This window comes from Chiloscyllium plagiosum, unplaced genomic scaffold (genome assembly GCF_037043375.1).
Source record: "Chiloscyllium plagiosum isolate Xiang-an unplaced genomic scaffold, Cpla_swu_hap1 HiC_scaffold_14, whole genome shotgun sequence".
Lineage (NCBI taxonomy): Eukaryota > Metazoa > Chordata > Chondrichthyes > Orectolobiformes > Hemiscylliidae > Chiloscyllium > Chiloscyllium plagiosum.
In genome coordinates this window covers 28,586,142-28,607,148 of record NW_028270152.1, presented here as the reverse complement: position 1 = coordinate 28,607,148, position 21,007 = coordinate 28,586,142, and the positions used below count along the sequence as shown (strand labels likewise).

The window sequence follows — 21,007 nt, the reverse complement described above, 5'->3', positions numbered from 1 at the left end:
ACAATTTCATATGTGGGTTTTCGCCATGAATAAGCATGTATCCTTGTTCCAAGGGACTATTACAAACACATAATTCATGAATCACGTATATTCTGCTTACACAGATTCCATCTGGATCCTGAAGGCAACAAAGTGTGGAAAAGACTGAACTTCACTAATTCAAATCTCCAAGCTGCTCCTCAAAGAATTTAAAGTCAAGAAGTACAAAATTCTGAGTAATCCAGCCAAAAACAAAACTTGTCTTTTCTGGAGAGATGTGACACAGTGACTGGGTACTAATGCTGTGAAATATTCTGCAACCTCACCAAGGCTGGCAAGCTAACAGACTTCCTACACCATACTGAATACTCTTTAAATGTTAAAGCAGCATTTCCATAACTAACCTTTCACTCTGGTGAAGAACAGGTCTCACCAGCAGCTTATAATGGCAATCCAGCAGCCTTCACAGCAATTTCTTACACGTATTTGTCTGAAAGACTGCAGCTCCAATAATAGTCAAGAAACCCAACATCTTCCAGGACAAAACAATCTCGTGTACCCTATTCATGAATTTATTGTATACATTTACTCCCTCCATCACTTATTCCACAGTGGCTACAGTGTGTGCCACGTGTAAGATGTTATCCAGCTATTCGTAAAAACTTTTTCAACAGCATCTTCCAAAGCCATGACCCCTACCACCAAGAAAGGCTAGGGAGAAATGCCTGGGAAAACCATCACCAGCAAGTCGCCCTTCAAGCCATACACTATCCCTAACAGAAATACATCAGTGTTTCCCCATCGCTAATATGTCAAAATACTGGACCTCATTCAGTAATGGCACTGTGGGTATACCAAACTACATGATTCAGCACCATTTTCTGAAGTAAGATTAGCTATCAGCAACCAATCTTATTAGAGATATCCAAATGCTATGAATAACAATGGCCCCCTCATCTTCAACTTCTAACTTTGCCTTCATTCATCCAAGTATCTTCAGGATGTATTGGCAGCAATGCCCTCCAAAGAGAGGTGAAAAGAGGAATATTACCACCCTGCTCCCCCACCTTAAATCCTTATGACTTTTGAGCTGTGACAGATGTAAACTTGGCAGTATCTTTCTCATGCCAGATTAGTGACTAGGCACTTATACCGTCTTGCCAAAATTCTTTTAAAACTTATCCCATTCTCTGTTTCCCAGATCCTTAGGAGATAGTGTTCAATAATTTCTATCTTCTAATCTTTCGTTGCTGTAGATTCATTGAAATCATACAGAAACACAGCAAATGGAATGTAATAATGGTTAGGGATAGGGTTAAGGTTAGGGTTAGGATTGTGAGAGGAGTTGCGGAGTTTTTCTCACTTATTATGATGATGACAAAGAGGGCGATGACGTCAACCCAATGATGTCATCCCTCCTAAATGTCCAATAAACTAAAGACTCCAAAATTCAGTGAATAAAGATGTTTGAGGTATGATGCCTACATACAAGTTCCAAGATTAACTTCCAACTGATGGGTCTAACATGATTAGAGACAAATAAAACTGCAGATGTGGAATCCAAAGTTGACAGGCAGGAGGCTGGAAGAACACAGCAAGCCAGGCAGCATCAGGAGGTGGAGAAGTCAATGTTTTGGATATTAACCCTTCTTCAGGACTCAAGTCAACACAGATTATCTATCAGACGAGGCATGTCTTTGTTCTATGCCCCTCCACACAGCACAACCAATCAAATACTTCCTTTGATCCTGACCCTCGGATGTCATTTAGGATGAGTAACATAATGTACGATATTAAGGCATGTATAGATGCCACGGGAAATACAGTCAGATATGAATTGGGTAACTGTTTGCACTTTGCAATTATTCTAATTAAACAGGTGGTACACTGAAATGGTGGTTTATTATTCATGGAAGAGATTGTCATACAGGAGCTGGTACACTCATTAAAAGCTAATCAGTAATTACTGATACAATCACAACAGGTCACAGATGATTGCTATTTTGCCATATAGTAGGGCAGACAGTGAATTGAATGTCTAACTCTTTATTTGCAGGTTGGGGACAGAGAAAAACAAGTTATACCGAAGATAAAACTTCTGTGAAGATTTGGCGCTCCATGGTACAGTCAACAAGGATTCTTCAAAAGGAACTATATTCTGAGGTCTTGGATTGACCAGAGCTATTTTGCATGTCAGCATTTCCAGAATGATTGTGAAGCGCACAGCAGTTTACCTACATCCTGGTCACCTGATCTGCAGCATTCTGATGTCCCCCACCACCAAACCTACCCAGGCAACTTTCACTACCCTGACAGATTCATCGACCATGTGCTGCATGTCCCTCCGTGTCATACTCTCAGTGGAAAGGCCTCATTAAGGCATCTATTATAGGAGCTGGTGGACTGATTTATCATGTAGAAACCATCAATGGATCTGATTCTCATTCCTGGACAAGTTGTGAAAGTTTAAATGATGGACAATGAAAGCATCATAGTAACTTCCTGTAAATCAAGCAATGGCACTCTTCCTTGATGAGCTCCTGAGAGAGGATGGGTTATGAACTGTTCTGCCAGCATATTCACTTTAAATGGTATGGGGAAATAGCATCTGCCTTAAATGGTAGTAGACTCTCCTCCCCTTGATTCTATATTGTTCCTTTTTTTCCTCATGCTAACACCATACAGTGGTAAGCCCATGGACACATCAACAGAAAATTGGTCAGAGTCAAGATCAGTGGAATATTTTAAAACATGTTTGAAATGAGTTCTATGTCTCAACAATCCCTCTGAGAAGTCATCACGCTCTTGAAGCTCAAAAAATCCTCACTTCGCCTGACCCCCTGCACAGTTACCTCTGGTGTTCCACAAGGATCTATCCTTGGTCACTTCCTGTTTCTCAACTACATGCTTGCTTCAGCAATATCATCCAAGCACAAAGCATTATTTTTCATAATCAAACACAAAAATGGTGGAGAAACTCAGCAGGTCTGACAACATCTGTGAAGAAAGAAAGAGTTAATATTTCAAGTCCCATGTGAATCTTCTTCAGAAGTTCTGAAAAAGAGTCATAAACTCAAAACATTCTCCTCAGATGTTCCCCGACCTGGTGACTTTCTCTAGCATTCTCTGCTTTTGTTTCAAATTTCCAGCCTCCAGTGTCTGCTTTTCTTACTTTTAACATGCACACATTCCACGTCAGTTAGATACTGGAAAGATTGAAAACAGTCACTTTTGGCCCCTGCTCCAAACTCTGGTCCTGAGCTAATGACCCCATCTCTGTTATTCGTAAGTCTGAGATTGAATCAGTTATTCAAAATTTTGGCATCATATTTGACTACAAAATCTGCTTCTGACTATATATTTCCATCTCTGAAATATAGATTGATTTCATCCCATTAAGATAAGAGTCGGGAAAACTGCTGGTAAAACGCTCATTCTTTCCATTATTACTCCTGCACACTCTGCCCTCTGTAAACTTGAAGTCATTCAAAACTATAAAATTGCCTTTCACTTAACTCACACCAAGTCCCACTTATTTATCACCCCGATACTTCCTGACCTCAATTGGCTTCCAGTCAAACAATATTTTGATTTAAAATTCTCATCCTGTTTTCAAATTCTTCTCTTCTCCCTATCTCTGTCATTAAATCCAGCCCCTCAACCTGCCAAAGGTACCTTCTCATCTAATTCTGCCTTCTTCCTCGATTTCATTACCCCAATAGTGGCGGGTGTACTTCTACTTGGCTTGGCCCTATGCTCTAGAATTCCCTCTTCAATCTCTCAATCTTCTACCTCACTTTCCTTTTTAAGACATTCCATAAAAACAAACTCTTTGACCAAGCAATTGTGAAATTTTATTCTGTTCAAGGTGCTATATAAATCTAACTTGATATTGTTACTCAGATCATTCTGCTAGCTGTTGCTTCTCATATATCTCAGTCTGAGTTACCCAGCAATGTAAGCCCAGGAAAATGGGAAGTGGCCATCACTCTGACGTGCAAATCAGTCCATTAGCAGCATTTAGAAATTTGTGAAGGGAAGGTCATGTTTGGCAAATCTATCCAATTCTCAAAGGTGATTAACAAATGGGTTGATGAAGGCAATGCATTGATGTGGTCTACATGGACTTTAACAAGGCTTTTGATAAGGTACTTCAAGGTAAACTAGTCAAGAAAGTAAAAGCCCATGGCATCCAAGGCAAAATGATACAGTTGACAGGCTGGAAGTAGAGGCTGATGATACAGAAATGTTTTTACCACTGGAAGCCTATTTCCAATGGAGCTTCACACAACTTGGTGCCTGGACCCTTGCTGTTTGTGGTATACATTAATAATTTGTACTTAAGTATAGGGGATATGATCAAGGATTTCATAGATGACATAAAATTTGTAGGATGGTCAATGGTCAGGAGGATAGCCACAAACTGAGCATGATGTTAATGAAATAGTTAGATGGGCAGAGCATTGGTAAGTGGCTTTCAACCAGAAAATATGAAGTTGTGTGGCTTAGGCAGTAACAAGGTATGTGAATATACTACAAATGGAAAGCACCAGCAAAGTATTGAAGATTTGTGGGGCCTTGGTTGGCAGACACACAAATCCCTGAATGTTGCAGGGAAGATACATAAAGTGGTAAAGGGGGCACACAGGATACTTGTCTTAATTAGCTGATGCATTGAATAAAAGAGCAGGTAGTTTAAACTGGAACTATATTAAATGCTGGTTATGCCACAACTGGATTGTTGTATGTAGATCTGGACACCAAATTATAGGAAGAATGTGATTGCATAAGAGAGGGTGCAGAGGAGATTTCCCAGGGCACTACCTGGGCTGGAGGGTCTAAGCAATGGGGAAGAATTGGATAGGCTGGGGTTATTTTCCTTTGGAAGTGATGGAGGAGAGCACAGGTATATAGGATTACGAGGGATATAGGTGAGGTAGATAAAAAGATATCTTGTTTCCAAGGGGGGGTCAATAATGAGGGGTGATAATTTTAGAGAAGAGGTGAAAAGCTATGAGGAGAGTTGAGGAGCAATTTTGATCATCGTGAAGGTGGTGGAAGTTAGAACACACTGCCCAAAAGGGTGGTTGAGCCAGAAATTCTTCTAATTTTAAAGCAGTTATTCGCTTGTGTTACCATCACCTCCAGGGATATGCATGAAAAGCTGGAAGATGGCATTAGAGTAGTCAAATCATTGTTGAGCAGCACCAATGATGGGCCAAGAAACCTCTTTCTGAGCTCTAAATGTCTCTGAGTCTATAACACTCAAAATCCATGTGGAAATTCCAGGAATGCAGATTAAAATTGCAAAGTAGTGAAAATTGCTTTCACCCAAATTTCCTCAGTACAAAACATATAATTCCTACATGTCAAAAATTACAAGGATATTCATCCCCTATACCTTCAAAAAATAAATAAATCTTGTATTTCTCTGGCACCTTTCTTGACCTCAGGATATTCTAAAGAGCTCCATAGCTAATTAAGTATAATTAAGTCTAGTCATTGCTATAGTACAGGACAAATAACACACAGTTTGCACATAGCAATAATCTATGTAATTTATTTTCACAATGTTGGTGATTGTTAAAAATGGTCCCTGACAATGGCGAGACGTCCATTGCTGTTCTTTGGAATAATATCATGGAATTCTTTATATCCACCAGAGCAGGCAGATGGTGCCTCAGTTCACAGGATCCTCGGAGAGGCGACATCTTTGACAGGATAGAAATACCTAATCCTGTAATTTTGTTTTCAAGTTGCTAGAATGGGATCTGAACCCACAATGTTCTGACTAATCAGTGATATTATCGAACTACCACTGACTCTTCATAAGTCTACCTACAAGATGTTTCTTGCAACTTGCTTCTTCACAAGTATAAACTAAAGTTAAAAGAATGTAATGGCAAAGAGAACACCTACATTGCTGCATGCGATTAGGGTCTGTTAACTTGTCACTAGGGCTATAATCAATGTCCATTTTGGGTCAGCCAGAAAATTGGGTCAAATCAAATTTGTATTTGGGTCTAGGAAACAAATGTTGTCAAATCAAACGGTGATCAAGTCTCACACATCACATCATGAACGTTTCATTGGTTAACATATTAAAAAATTGTTTGACTGCTACTGAAAACAATTGAATACATGGAGTTAAGATCCTCTCCCATTCTAATTCAGTTTTACAGTTATGGAGTTGGTTTAAGTTGTACTACATCCTCCGCAACTTAACAAATCTCTTGCATAATTATGCCAATGTATATTTATCCTAAAATCTGTATGACAATGTATCTTCTGGATGTTAGCAATAATTATAGAAGCAAGTTATGTTATAATTAACTGAAGTGAAAAATATAAAATAACTGCTAGCTTTATCTGCTCGAAAAATGGTCTAATAGTCATAACCAGCTATGGTTAACTAATCATACAAAGAGCTTCACACTGCAATTTCGTCAATAATCTTCTTTAACTTTCACTATAAATTCAATACCATACACTTAATGGTACATTCCACTGGTTGACTTGCGTGAATGACCATCATAATTCACTTGCTGTTGTCCTATTCTGAGCTTTGATTTTTCATGCTTGTTAAAAACTTCTCATAATGCTTCAACACCTTTTCCTTTGCTTCTTCCCCTTGTTAAGTTTCACACCATTAACATCCACATTTTCTTCACAGTTAGCTATTCTAGACCAGCCATGTTGATGTGAGTATTTTTACTGTTACCTCTTTAGTTAATATATCAGACAGCTTGTTTCAGTATGAGAAATAATTCATTCTCACCAACTTTCTATTCCTGCCAAGTGCATAAACTCATCTAATCTAATGAACCATCTCTGACTGCAAATGTTATACATGATTGGATTTTAAACTTGGGTCCCATCGTTCAAAATCTGGTGTTGACTGATAAACAATGCATCAATTTTACATCCTGCATGAAGTAACAAAACTCTACTACTGTACTGGAAGTTTCAAATAACATAACAATTTTCAATTTATTTGGCTAATACTTTTAGCAGAATTAGGATTCTGCAAACATTAAATTAAAGCATATTAAATATAGCAATACAGTCAATGAAATAACAGGAGAGCACACAAGTATTTAGAACTTTACATTACTGCAAGTCTCTGTAAATTTATTTGCAGATACATTCAGTGGCAACTTTGATCCCTGTTAATAAACTGGAAGCCTTATTAATATATGTCCAGCAATAACAAAACAATCCTGTGATATTGGACAGTATCAAATGTAATGTGTTGCTTTCACTTGTAATTTATTCTGCAGATCAGCTGAACGTTCTGTTTCTGAACTTATTTTCAAAAGTGGCAATTGGGAATATGCAGTACCTGTGGAGCTACTTTCTGGAACAATTTAATAGTTTTTTTTTAAATGTGTCGACTCCTGTAGGCAAACATTTTCATGCCACCAGGATCTTCCAAGTACCTCGTTTCAGTGAGCATACTTCCCCAGTAAACTTAGAAAATGACCATAGCAGGTTATTCTCGAATAGCAATTTTGCACAGATAAAAGTATCATGTGAATAATATTCTTGATAACAAATGGTCATATCCAAATGCAAATAATACCTTATTGCCTTGGGGTTTCCATGATTAGTGATGCCAAACATTTCTAGTTTGTCCCCTGACTTAAGCATTTTGTTAATTGCCTTGAGATAAAAACTTGCACAGAGAAAAATATAGAATATTGACCATGATAGGGAGCAGAAACATGATTCTACCAAGGATTAAGTACAGATGCTAAAGATAATTTTTGAACTAAATTCCCCTCAATGGATACAAAATCTTCAGGAAAGCATTTAGAATGGTCACACTTAACTTTGTATCAAGTACTTTGTTTACATGGCTGCACTTGCGCATTGATAAATGTTAGCTCAAAAACAAGACTGAGAAAAACAAAATACTGAGAAAACTTGAGGTTCAAAAACTCTTTGCACCTCTATGAAAAGATCATGAATGAATAATGAGCAGTTCTAAGAGCAGGCATAAACCAAATGGGTATCGTTCTTATGTTGGAGTCCTCTTACAACACCAGGACCAATATGCACTCTAATTCAATAACAATATAAAGTAAAAATCACACACCATAAGGTTATGGTATATGGTCTATAACCTGGTGTTGTGTGATTTTTAACATTGTACCCCCCAGTACAACACTGCACCTCCAAATCCTAATATAAAGTAAATATGATTAGTTGAAATATTTAAAACCATCTTTCAACAAACATGCAAATTTTATTTTACACATGGTTATTTATTTTATTCTAACATTTTTTTCTTTAATCAGATTATTCCATACTTACTCCCAGAACTCAATGACAGGTGAAGTTGCATTTGGTACAGCTGTATGACTGCAATTGGTGGAATTCAGCTTCTGAAACTCTACACAGTTTTCTTCAAGAAAAATAAACAGACAGTCCATTACTAAAACAGTAATTATCAGTTAGTGAAAATTAATGCTTGCATATTAGCACTTTAGAAGTTATTGTAGATAATGCCGTCACGTAGGGACGACAGTCTTCACACCTTACCTGTGTTCCAGGTATGTCCACAGGTAGCCCAAGGAAGTTCAGTTGTAAAGGAGTTGAACAGGTAAAATATGGCCCACGCCAAAACAATGATGTAAAACACATTCAAATGTGCCTCAATGACCTGAGTAGCATATCCGATACCTGCAAGCGAATAGCAAGCAATAGTTTTACTGGTTTCTAAAACCTCTGTATCGATGCCAGTCACGGTCAGGCTAAAGGCAGAGCGAGTTACCTTCAAAAAGCGGACAAACTTTCCTCCAGCACGTTATGCCTCCCTCGCTGGTATATTGACCCAGTGCAGTCTCCAGGAAAAACACCGGTATGCCACAGCCGATGAAAAAAATCACATATGGAATAAGGAAGGCCCCTGGAAAGGAACAAGGGCAACAAGCTTAACCACAAGTTTTAAAATTTGTCACTTTTGTGACCCGAGTTACCATTGAAATGCTCCTGGTTTATCTTACGTTCAGACAGAGCAACTTATTTACATGCACACGGTAGTGAGACACACCATACTGAGACTGTACAGTGTTCTGAATTTTATTCCCTGGATTCTGGGCATTTTGCTTTGTTAAAAAAAAAACAAATTCAGCGACTATGCTAACTAAAAGTACTCATTTAAAGCAAATAAGTTCCATATAACAGTACCGCCTCCGTTCTTGTAACAGAGGTAAGGGAATCGCCACACGTTTCCTAATCCAATGATCTCCCCGGCCACAGACAAGACAAATTCGATTTTGTTATTCCATTGGCCTCTTTCTGACACTTTCTTGTCGTTGGTGCGAACTAAATTGACATTCGATGCTTCGGTGTCCATCGCATCGTCTGGCTTCCCATTGATTATTGGAATCGCTTTCTCCGCTGTCATTTCGGCCTAGAGGGGGGGGGAAAGGAAAAGTTTACAGCGATTACCGCATTGTTTTCAATTCTTCCAATCGCTCGCAGGTTTGGTCTCTGCATGATCAATTAGTATTGAAACTAATTTGCAATCGACTTGGGGGGGGGGGGGGGGGGTCATGCAAATAAGCAAACTTAGAATCAGGAGCGCCAGCTCTTCATCTGATCAGTTCGTGAAGATCTCCTTGCAATGCAAATCAATGACATGATCGTGATCAATTACTCACCGGGTAAGGGTTTTGCTATAAACCCGCCTGTTTGGAATAGTGCAGCTCTCTTTGCTGAAAATAACACTCAATATACCAGCTCTGAGGGAATCCCGCCACGGCTTGCTGGGTCTGTGTGAGGGGAATCAGTTCAGATGTACTTGGTACTCTGGTGATGCCCTCTGCTAAACGACTGACTTGAGAAAACAAACGCACTCTTTTCTCAGATGCTGCTGCTGTTTACTGGAGCTGAGCCATGTGCTGCTGACTGAGCCCTCTCGCTTGCCGTACGGAAATGTATCAATTAATGGCGTAATGTTGAGTTACAGGCGGACAGCATTCGTTGCATGGTTTTAGCACACGGTCCGGCGGCCCGTTTTGTAGACTGAGCCGGACAGTTGCAGAGCGGATCAATATCAAACTATCATCTGAATGTAAGGACACGCAGTCAAGGCGGGAGTCCCGTTAGCTGTGAACAGCTTGCAAATGACTAATGTCCTCACACAGTCCTCATTGATCCGCAGGGGTGGGCTACTCAAAGGGAGGCAGGGAGAGGGCTGGATTTGAATGTCAGGATCCAAATAGATAGGATGTTTGATTTAACTTTTCAAAGTTACAATGATGCCGCACTCTCCAAATCTCAGAGCCTGGCTTGTGCAAAGCATAAATATTTATCTGGAAACAACCATTGGAATTGCTTGTGTCCAGATCCGCAAGACAGCCCCTCTCCACTCTCTTAAAATCGGGTCTGTTCTGGGTCGGAGCCTTTAAGTTTTTCCTGTTCACGACCAGCAGCGAAAATGCCATTTTTGTAACCTGTAAGAATCCTTAACACGTAACCCGTTGGACTACAGTGCACGAGTGAGGCGTCAACTTGTTACATTAGCGGAAAAATAATGTATCATACATGTTCTCAAATGTTAGATAGTCTATATTTAGCTGAAGTTTCTAAGTAAACAGTTTTCCGATCAATTTCTGATTGGGTAATTAAAGAAGAGGAGACCACCCTCTTGCAGAAAATATTTCTCAAATCTAAAATGCCGAGTGACATCTCTCCTGTCACATTCCGGAGAGTCCGACACACGCTGATCAAACAGCATTTTCTTAAGAAAGGTGAAGGCATACATTTCAATTCAATTTTAACAGTTGGCACCCATATATAATCTCCTAATTCTTAGAATCAGAGAGTCATAACAACATGAAAACTGTCCAACCAGTCTGTGCAGGCAATGTTCCCCAACTGAACTAGTCCCATCAGCCTGCGTTCAGCCCATATCCCTCCAAACGTTCCCTATTCATGAACTTATCCAAATGTCTTTAAAACATTGTATCCTGAACCTGCATCCACCACTTAATTCCACACACTAACCTTAAAAAAACTTGTCCCTCATGTCCTTTTTTAATTTTTTTCTACTCTCACCTTAAAAATATGCCCCCCTCCTTGGTTTGAACTCTCCCATCCTAGAGAAAAGGCCCTTGTCATTCACCTTATCTATGCTTGTCATGATGTTATAAACCTCATTAAATGACCACTCAGCCATATATGTTCCAGTGAAAGAAGTCCCAGTCTTTCCATTTTTTTTTGATAACTCAAATACTCAATTCTTGGCAACATCCTGGTAAAATTTCTGAACCCTCTCCAATTTAATAACAGGGCAACCAGAACTGCACACAGTTATCCAGAAGACGCCTTACCAATGTCCTGTACAACCTCAAGATGATGTTCCAACTCCTAAACTCAAAGGTCTGAGCAATGAAAACAAGTGTGCTAAACAACTACTTAACCACCCTGTCTACCTGTGACACAACTGTCAAATATTTATTTACCTGAACCCCTAGGTCTCTGTTCTACAACTCCACCAGGGCCCTACCATTAATTGTGTAAGTCCTGCCCTTGTTTGTTTTACCAAAATGCAATACCTCACATTTATCCAAATTAAACTCTGTCACTCCTCAGTCCATTTACCCAACTGATCAATATCTCTTTGTAATCGTCACTATCTGTTATACCACCAATTTTGGTGTCATCTGCAAACTTACTAACCATGCCTCCTATATTGTCATCCAAATCATTTATATAAGTGACAAACAAAAGTGGACCTAATACCAATCCCTGTGGAACACCACTGGTCACAGGCCTCCAGTCTGAAAATCAACCCACCACCACCGTCTGTCTCCTACCATCAAGCCAGTTTTCTATCCAATTAGCAAGCTCAACCTGAATCTCGTATGTTCTAACTTTACTAATTAGTTCACCATGTGGAACTTTGTCAAAGGCTTTGCTGAAGTTCAAGTAAACAACGTCTATTGCTCTGCCCTCAGCAATGTATTTGGTTACTTCATTGAAAAACTCAGTCAAGTTTGTGAAACATGATTTTGCTTGGACAAAACCATGCTGACTATCTCGAATCAAACTTTGCCTCTCCAAATTCATGTAAATCCTATCTTTCAGAATCACCTCCAGCAACTTACCCACTATTGATATCAGACTCACAGGTCTATAGTTTTCAGGCTTCTCCTTCCAGCCTTTCTTAAACAATTGCACAACACTATCCATCCTCCAGTCCTCTGATATTTCATCCTTGTTTATAGATTATACAAATATTTCTGCTAGGGGCTCACAACTTCCTCCCTAACTTGCCACAGCATTCTAAGATACACTTGATCAAGATCTAGAGATATATCCACCTTAATGTTTTCCAAGGTTTCCAGCACTTCCTCTTCTGTAATGTGAACTGTTTTCAAAACATCAATATTTATTTACCTGAGATCTTTAGCCTCCATTTCTTTCTTGACAGTAAACGCTGACATGAAATATTCATTTAATATCACCCATCTCGTGAGGTCCAACACAATGACAACCTCGTTAACCTTTAAATGATCCTACTGTCTCTCCAGTTCCTCTTAAGTATTTGCAGAACTTTTTTGGATTATGTTTAATCTTACCTGCCAAGGCTACCTCAGATCCCCAGTTTGCCTTCCTGATTTTCTTCTTAAGAATGCCTCTACACTCTTTATACCCTTCAAGAGATTCAGTTGATCCCAGGTATCTATTCCTAATATAAAACTTCAATATCTTTATTCATGCATTGTTCCATAATTTTACCAGCCTTGCCTTTCACTCATGAAAATAAAATGTTGTTGAACTCACAGTTATCACATTTTCAAGGTCTCCTACTTGTCAGTCATCCCTTTGCCTGCAAACAGTCTACTCCAATCAACTTTTCAAAGTTCTTGTTTCATACCCTTAACATATGCCTTACTCTAATTAAGAACTTTACGTTTTATGGAAGACTGATCCTTTTCCCCACCTATTTTAAAACTAATAGTATTATGATCACTAGTCCCAAACTGTTCCCCTACTGACACTTCGGTCACTTGCTCTGCCTTATTTCCTAAGAAATGGTCTAGTTTTGTTTCTTTACTGAAAACAACAAATGCTTGAGATCACAGCAGGGTAATATTTCGAGCCTTGGTGAGTCTTCATCAGAGACTTCATTTAAGGTTAAAGATAAAAAGATGCGACAAATATGTTAAGAGCTTGCTCTCTCTCTATGGATGCTGTCTGATCCACTGTGATCTTGTTGTTTTCAGTACAGATTCCACAATTTGCAGTAAATTGCTCCTACACAGGTTTTGTTCCTTCTCTGGCAGGAACATTTAGTAATTGGTAAAGAACATTTCTTGAACACATTTAACAAACTCTTCACCATCCAACCTTTTAACACTATTGCAGTCCCAGTCAATCTTTAGAAAATTAAAATCCCCTATGACACGTTTATTATTCTTACATATATTTGAGTACTGTCTGTATATTTTCTTTGCAATTTCCATCTGATATTGGGGGTGGGGGGGGGGGGGGGGGGGTGGGGGGGGGGGGGGGGGGGGGGGAAGGGGGTGCTAAAGTCCAATACCATCAAGGTGATCATTCCTTTTTTATTTCTTACTTCAACCAATATGTTTTTCTCTGAATGATTCCTCAGAAATACCTTCTCTAATTACAGTAGGAATGTTTTCCTAAATTAGAAATACCACTCCCTTTCCTCCCTTGCCTCTCTTTTTATCTTCCTATAATATCTAAAACCTGAGAGTCTGGTGTCTATCTCTCTCAGCCTTGAATATGCTCAGTGAATGAATATCCACAGCTCTCTGAGATTGACAGTCCCCTGAATCAAGCTTGGGGCACAGAAATGGACACACTATTCCCGTTGAGATTGACCCAGAGGCTTATTATTGTTCACCATAACTTCCTGTCTGATCTATCCTGTTCCCAAGGGCAGAATAGTTGAGGGCCAATGAACATTGATTTACGATGATAGACAAAAGAAACAGTGCCTTTCTTTAACCAGGAACTGGTTAGGATTTCAAATGCTTCAGTAATGATCTTCCTTCCATTATCAGGTTATGAAATAAGGATGTGCATTGATGACTGCTCAAGGTTTCGCATCATTTCCAATGACTCAAATACTGAATGTCCAAAAGCAACAGGACCAAAATAACATTCAGGCCTAGAATGTTAAGTTTCAAGTAACATTTGTGCCTTGCAAATACCAGCAATGACAAACTTCACCAAGAGCAACTCTAACCATGAATTCCCTGATAGTCAATGGCGTTACCACTGCTGAATCTTGGGAAGTTCCCATTGTTCACAAAGTGATTAGGACCAGCAATATAAATACTATAGTCCCAAGAGTAGTTCAGAGGCTCAGAATCCAGAAGCAAGAGATTCACCTCCTTTCTTCCCACTGCCAATCCACAATGAAAAGGCACCAGTTAGGAATTTGACGGAATGTTCTTCACTTGTTTGGATCCATGCACATTCAACAACACTTGACGCTTGACACCAAATGAGGCAAAGCTGTTCACTTCATTGGAGCTGCCTTCAATATTACACTCCCTCCTCTACCAATGTATAATGGCAGACTTGTGTATCATCAACAAGATGCACTGTAGGAATTTGCTAAGTCTCCTTCAACAGCACTTTCCAAACCCACATATTCTATCACCTAGAAGGATAAGAACAGCACATGGGTGTGAACACGACCACCTCCAAATTCCCCTGTAAGCCACATGCCATCCTGTCTTGGAACTGCTTCACTGTTTCTTTACTGTTGATGGGATAAAATTCTAGAATTCTCTACCTAACAGCACTGTGAATGGACTGCAGCAATTGGAGAAGTCAACTCACCACTAGCTTCTCAGGGGAAATTAGGGACAGGCATTACATACTGGCCTTGCCAATAAGACCAATCCTATAACACACTGAAAAATGAAATACACCTTATGTACTAAGCACAGCAAACATTTCCCCCTAAATTTGTATCATCAGCAAACTTGGATAAATTACACTTGATGGTTTCTTCTAAATCATTAATATAGATTGTAACTAACTATGTTACTGGTGCGAGCAGCATTGTACTAGCTACAGCCCATAATTTGACTGATTATTTCCAATTTTCCATTTTCTGTCCTTTAACCAATATTCCGTTATATTAATATATTAGTGTCAGTCTCAGGAACTGTTATCTTGTGTAGCAACCTGTTCTGTCGTGTCTTATGACACTGTGTATCATGTGATTACTTTGAACTGGGCAAAAAAAAAGTAGCTTGTTTGTTGTTAACAAAAAAACAAATTGACTTTGGAAAGCAGTGTCATGGAAACTTTTAGACAAAGATGACTTTTTCTCCAACTACCTAACTCTAAGTGTTATGCTCACACTTATGAATTGAAATAAAAAAGACTGAGAGCAATTAGAAAGAGTCAAAATGGTTTCGTAGAAGGGAAATTATGTTTAACTAATTTATTAAATATGAATAACATTAGCTATAAATAGAGAGGAGCTTGTAGATGGACTGTGCTTTCATTTTCCAGAAGTCATTTGCGAAGAAAGCACATCAAAGACTATTCAGAAAATAAAAGCGCATGGTGTAGCGGTTAACATATTAGCATGAAAGAAAATTACTGGCAGTTTATTTGCAGAAAATAAAAGTTCATAGTGTGGGGGCTAGGATATTAACATGAAAAGATTATTAGCTGAATGGTAGAAAGCAGAGAGTATGTATAAATGAGCCTTTGCCTGATTGGCAGTATATGACAAGTGGAGACCTGAGAGGGTCTATGCTGGAGCTCAGCTATTTACCAATTATGTCAATGATTAGGATGAAGGGAGAAATAACATGGTAGATAAATTTGCAGATGACTTAAAAATAGGTAGGAAAGTATTTATGAAGAAGTTATAAGGCATTTTCAGATGGATGTGGACGCAGTTGGGTGAGTGACCAAAATCTGGCAGATGGAATCTAGTGTAGGTAAATATGAAATTGTTCACTTCAGCAGGAAGAAAGCAAAGCATTACTTAAATGGAGAATGACTGTAGAATTATGAAATACAGAGGGGTCTAGGTATTTAATCCCATGAGTTGCCAAGGATAATCTCCAGGTAATCAAAAAAGGTTGTCATTTATTGCGAGAGGAATTGAATGCAAAAGTAAAAATGTTATGCTTCAGTTATGTAGGGCATTGTCAGACCGCACCTTGAATAATGTGTACAGTTTTGGTCTCCTTATTTAAAGAAAGATGTCAGTGCTTTGGAGGTGGTTCTGAGGAGGTTTATTAGACTAATAACTGGAAATGCATAAAAGTGGATAAATCCCCAGAACCTGATCAGATGTACCCTAGAACTCCGTGGGAAGCTAGGGAAATGATTCTGGGCCATTGCTAATATATTTGTATCATTGATAGTTACAAGTGATGTGCCAGAAGACTGGAAGTTGGCTAACGTTGTGCCACTATTTAAGAAAAGTGGTAAGGAAAAGCCAGGGAACTATAGACTGGTGAGCCTGATGTCAGTGGTGGGCAAGTTGTTGGAGGGAATCCTAAGGGACAGGACTTACATGTATTTGGAAAAGCAAGGATTGATTAGGTACAGTCAGCATGACTTTGTGTGTGGGAAATCATGTCTCATGAAGTTGACTGAATTTTTTGAAGAAGTAGCAAAGAGGATTGATGAGGGTAGAGCGGTGGACATGATCTATATGGATTTCAGTAAAGCATTCGACAAGGTTCCCTATGGGAGTCTGGTTAGCAAGGTTAGACCTCATGGAATACAGGGAGAACTAGCCATTTGGATACAGAACTGGCTCAAAGGTAGAAGGCAGAGGGTGGTGGTGGAGGATTGCTTTTCCGACTGGAGGCCTGTGGCTAGTGGAGCATCACAAGGATCGATATTGGCTCCACTACTTTTCATCATTTATATAAATGAGTTAGATGTGAACATAGAAGGTATAGTTAGTAGGTTTGCAGATGACACCAAAATTGAAGGTGAAGTGGACAGCGAAGAAAGTTACCTCAGAATACAACGGGATCTTGATCAGATGGGCTAACGGGATGAGGAGTGGTAGATGAAGTTTAATTTAGATAAATGCGAGGTGGTTCATTTTGGAACAGCAAATCATAGCAGGACTTATTCACTTAATGATAAGGTCCTTGGGAGTGTTGCCAAACAATGAGACATTGGAGTGCAGGTTCATAGTTCCTTGAAAGTAGAATCGCAGGCAGATAGGATCATGAAGAAGGTGTTGGTATGCTTTCTTTTATTGGTCAGAGTATTGAGTATAGGAGTTGAGAGGTCATGTTGTGGCTGTACAAGATGTTGGTTAGGCCATTTTAGGAGTATTGTGTGCAATTCTGGTCTCCTTCCTCTCAGAAAGATGTTGTGAAACTTGAAAGGGTTCAGGAAAGATTTATGAGGATGTTGCCAGGGTTGGAGGATTTGAGCTTTAGGGAGAAGCTGAATAGGCTGGGGCTGTTTTCCCTGGAGCGTTGAAGGCTGAGGGCTGACCTTATAGAGGTTTATAAAATCATGAGTGACATAGAACATAGAAAAGTACAGCACAGAACAGGTCCTTTGGCCCACGATGTTGTCCCGAGGTTTAATTCTAATGCAAAATATAATAACTTAACCTATGAACCCTTCAACTCACTGCTATCCATGTGCATGTCCAGCAGTCGCTTAAATGTCCCTAATGACTCTGCTTCCACCACCACAGCCGGCAACGCATTCCATGCATTCACAACTCTCTGCGTAAAGAACCTACCTCTGATGTCTCCTCTATACCTTTCTCCTAATATCTTAAAACTATGGCCTGGGGAAAAGTCTTTGGCTATTGACCCTTATCTATTCCTCTCATAATCTTGTATACCTCGATCATGTCTCCTCTCTTTCTCCTTCTCTCCAGAGAGAAAAGTCCAAGCCTATTCAACCATTCTTCATAATGCAAGTCCTCCAGTCCAGGCAGCATCTTGGTAAACCATCTTTGCACCCTTTCCAAACCCTCTGTATCTTTCCTATAGTAGGGCGATCTGAACTGAACACAGTATTCCAAGTGTGGTCTCACTAGGACTTGTAGAGCTGTAGCAAAACCTTGCGGCTCTTAAACTCGATCCCCCCGTTAATGAAAGCCAAAACACCATATGCTTTCTTAACAACCCTATCCACTTGGGTGGCAACTTGGAGGGACCTATGTACTTGCACACCCAGATCCCTCTGTTCCTGTCTTTAATCCTATATTCAGCATTTGAGTTCAACCTTCCAAAATGCATCTCTTCACATTTATAGAGGTTGAACTCCACCTGCCATTTCTCAGCCCAGCTCTGCATCTTGTCTATGTCGTGCTGCAGCCTGCAATAGCCCTCAATACTATTGACGACACCTCCAACCTTTGTGTCATCCGCAAATTTACTAACCCATCCCTCAACCTCCTCATCCAAGTCATTTATAAAAACTACAAAGAGCAGAGGCCCAAGAACAGAGTCTTGCAGACCCCACTCAACACTGACCTCCAGGCAGAATACTTTCCATCTGTATCCACTCTCTGCCTTCTGTCGGCCTTCAATTCTGAATTCAAATAGCCAAATCTCCCTGTATCCCATACTTCCTGACTTTATGAATGAGCCTACCACGGGAAACCTTATCAAATGCCTTGCTGAAGTCCATATACACCACATCTACTGGTCGACCTTCATCGACCTGTCTTGTCACCTCCTCAAAGAACTCAATAGGATTTGTAAGGCATGACCTGCCCACCACAAAGCCATGCTGACTGCCTGTAATCACACTGTGCTTTGCCAAATAGTCATAAATCCTATCCCTCAGAATTCTTTCCAAAACTTTGCTGACCACAGACATGGATAGGGTAAATAGACAAAGTATTTTCCCTGGGGTGGCAGAGTCCAGAACTAGAGGGCATAGGTTTAGGAAGAAAGGGGAAAGATATAAAAGGGACCTAAGGGGCAACTTTTTCATGCACAGGTATGGAATGAGCAGCCGGAGGAAGTGGTAGAGGCTCGTATAATTGCAGCATTTAAAAGGAATCTGGATGGGTATATTAAAAGGAAGGGTTTAGAGGGATATGGGCCAAGTGCTGGCAAAATAATTAGATTAGGTAAGGATATCTGATCAGCATGGATGAGTTGGATCGAAGGGTCTGTTTTCATCCTGTACATCACTATGACTGTATGACTCTATGGGCAGCTTGTCATATGAGGATATGTTGGATGGCCTGGGCTTGTTTTCACTGGAATTTAGCAGAGTGAGGGATAGCCTGATTGAAATATAGAAGAACCTAAACACTCTTGACAAGGTGGAATGGCTGTTTCCTCTGGTGAATCAGTCCAGAATTAGGGGGTCAGTGTTTTAAAATTAAGGTTTGACCTTTCAGTATAAAGATGAGGAGAACATTTTTCTCTTTGAGAATTGCATAACTTTGGAACTCTACTTCAGAAGGCAGAGGAGCACAGTTGAATTGGACCAGCAATTATAATTAGAGAAGAGGCAGTCAGGTAGCAGTAACACGACAGGGCTAATATTGCAGAAAATTATGCTAATGCTCTGGGGTCACAGGCTCAACATTGCACTCCCTCCTCTACCAATGCACAATGGGAGCCTTGTGCATCATCTACAAGATGCACTGTAGGAATTTGCTAAGTCTCCTTCAACAGCACTTTCTAAACCGACAATTTCTATCACCTCGAAGGATAAGAACAGCAGATGGATGTGAACACCAGCACCTGCAAATTCCCCTGTAAGCCACATGCCGTCCTGACTTGGAACTACATCATTGTTTCTTTACTGTTGATAGGTTAAAATCCAAAACTTCCTATCCCAATTCCACTATGAGTGTATTTACCTTTCATGGACTGTAGCAATTCAAGAAGGCAACTCAGCACAAGCTTCTCAAGGGGAATTCGGGACGGGCATTAAATGTTGGCCTAGCCAATAATGCCAGTCCTACAAACACATTGAAAAAGAACTTTACATACTTACCACAGTGAACCTTTCCTCCAAATTTGTATCGTCAGCAAATTTAGATAAGTTATACTTGATCCTTTCATCTAAGCCATTAATATAGATTGTAACTAGCTACTGGCACTGATCTTAATGGCATTGTACTAGTTACAGCCCATAATTTGACTGATTTTTCCAATTTTCCATTTTCTGTCCTTTAACCAATACTGCATTATACTAATGTAGTAGTGACATTAGAGAAATTGTTATCTTCTATAGCAACGGGTAGTGTCTTATGAGATAATATTTAAAATTCCAAGTATAAGTGTACCATGTGATTACTTTGAACTGGACAATCAAACAGTTAAAGAAGTCTGTAGCTTATTTGTTGTTTAAAAAATTGACTTTGGAAAGAAGTGTCATGGAAAATTTTAGAGATTACTTTTCCCCCAACTATCCAACTCTGGCAGATGGAACCTAATGTAGGTAAATACAAAGTTGTTCACTTCAGCAGGAAGAAAGCAGAGTATTACTTAAATGGAGAATGGCTGTAGAATTATGAAATACAGAGGGGTCTAGGTATTATAATCCATGAGTTGCAATGGATAATCTGCAGGTAATCAAGAAGGTTAATGTCATTCATTGTGAGAGGAATTGAACACAGAAGTAAAAATGTTGTATTTCAGTTATGTAGGGTATTGTGAGACTACATCTCAAAAAATGTGTACAGCTGTGGTCTCCATATTTGAAGAAAAATGTCAGTGTTTGGAGGTGGCTCAGAGAAGGTTTACGAGACTGATAACTGGAAATGAGCAGTTTATCATATGAGGATATGTTGGATGGACTGGGCTTGTTTTCACTGGAATTTAGCAGAGTGAGGGATAGCGTGATTGAAATGTAGAAGAGCCTAAATACCTTGACAAGGGGTACATGAAATGGCTGTTTCCTCTGGTGAATCAGTCCAGAATTAGGAGGTCAGTGTTTGAAAATTAGGGTTTGCTCTTTCAGGATAAAAATGAGGAGAACATTTTTGTCTTAGAGAATTGCATGACTTTGAAACTCTCTGCTTCAGAAGGCACGGGAGGCAGTTTAATTA

General features: G+C 39.6%; 1 protein-coding gene across 2 annotated transcripts in view; it reads right to left on the bottom strand.

Annotated features, from left to right (window-relative positions):
- slc6a11b (solute carrier family 6 member 11b) overlaps positions 1-20,112 on the bottom strand; it is a 173,359-nt gene extending 153,247 nt beyond the window's left edge. Inside the window, exons 1-5 of one of the 2 annotated variants that reach the window (XM_043707925.2) lie at positions 19,951-20,112; positions 9,172-9,397; positions 8,756-8,890; positions 8,524-8,664; positions 8,296-8,386 (exon numbers count right to left, since the gene is read on the bottom strand). In XM_043707925.2, the coding sequence (XP_043563860.1) occupies positions 8,296-8,386; positions 8,524-8,664; positions 8,756-8,890; positions 9,172-9,391 (587 nt within the window). In that variant the 5' untranslated portion in view covers positions 9,392-9,397; positions 19,951-20,112. Of the gene's footprint in view, positions 1-8,295; positions 8,387-8,523; positions 8,665-8,755; positions 8,891-9,171; positions 9,398-9,647; positions 10,241-19,950 lie in introns of those variants that run through there. The other variant, XM_043707924.2, reaches the window with a different exon arrangement.
- Positions 20,113-21,007: the final 895 nt, after the last annotated feature.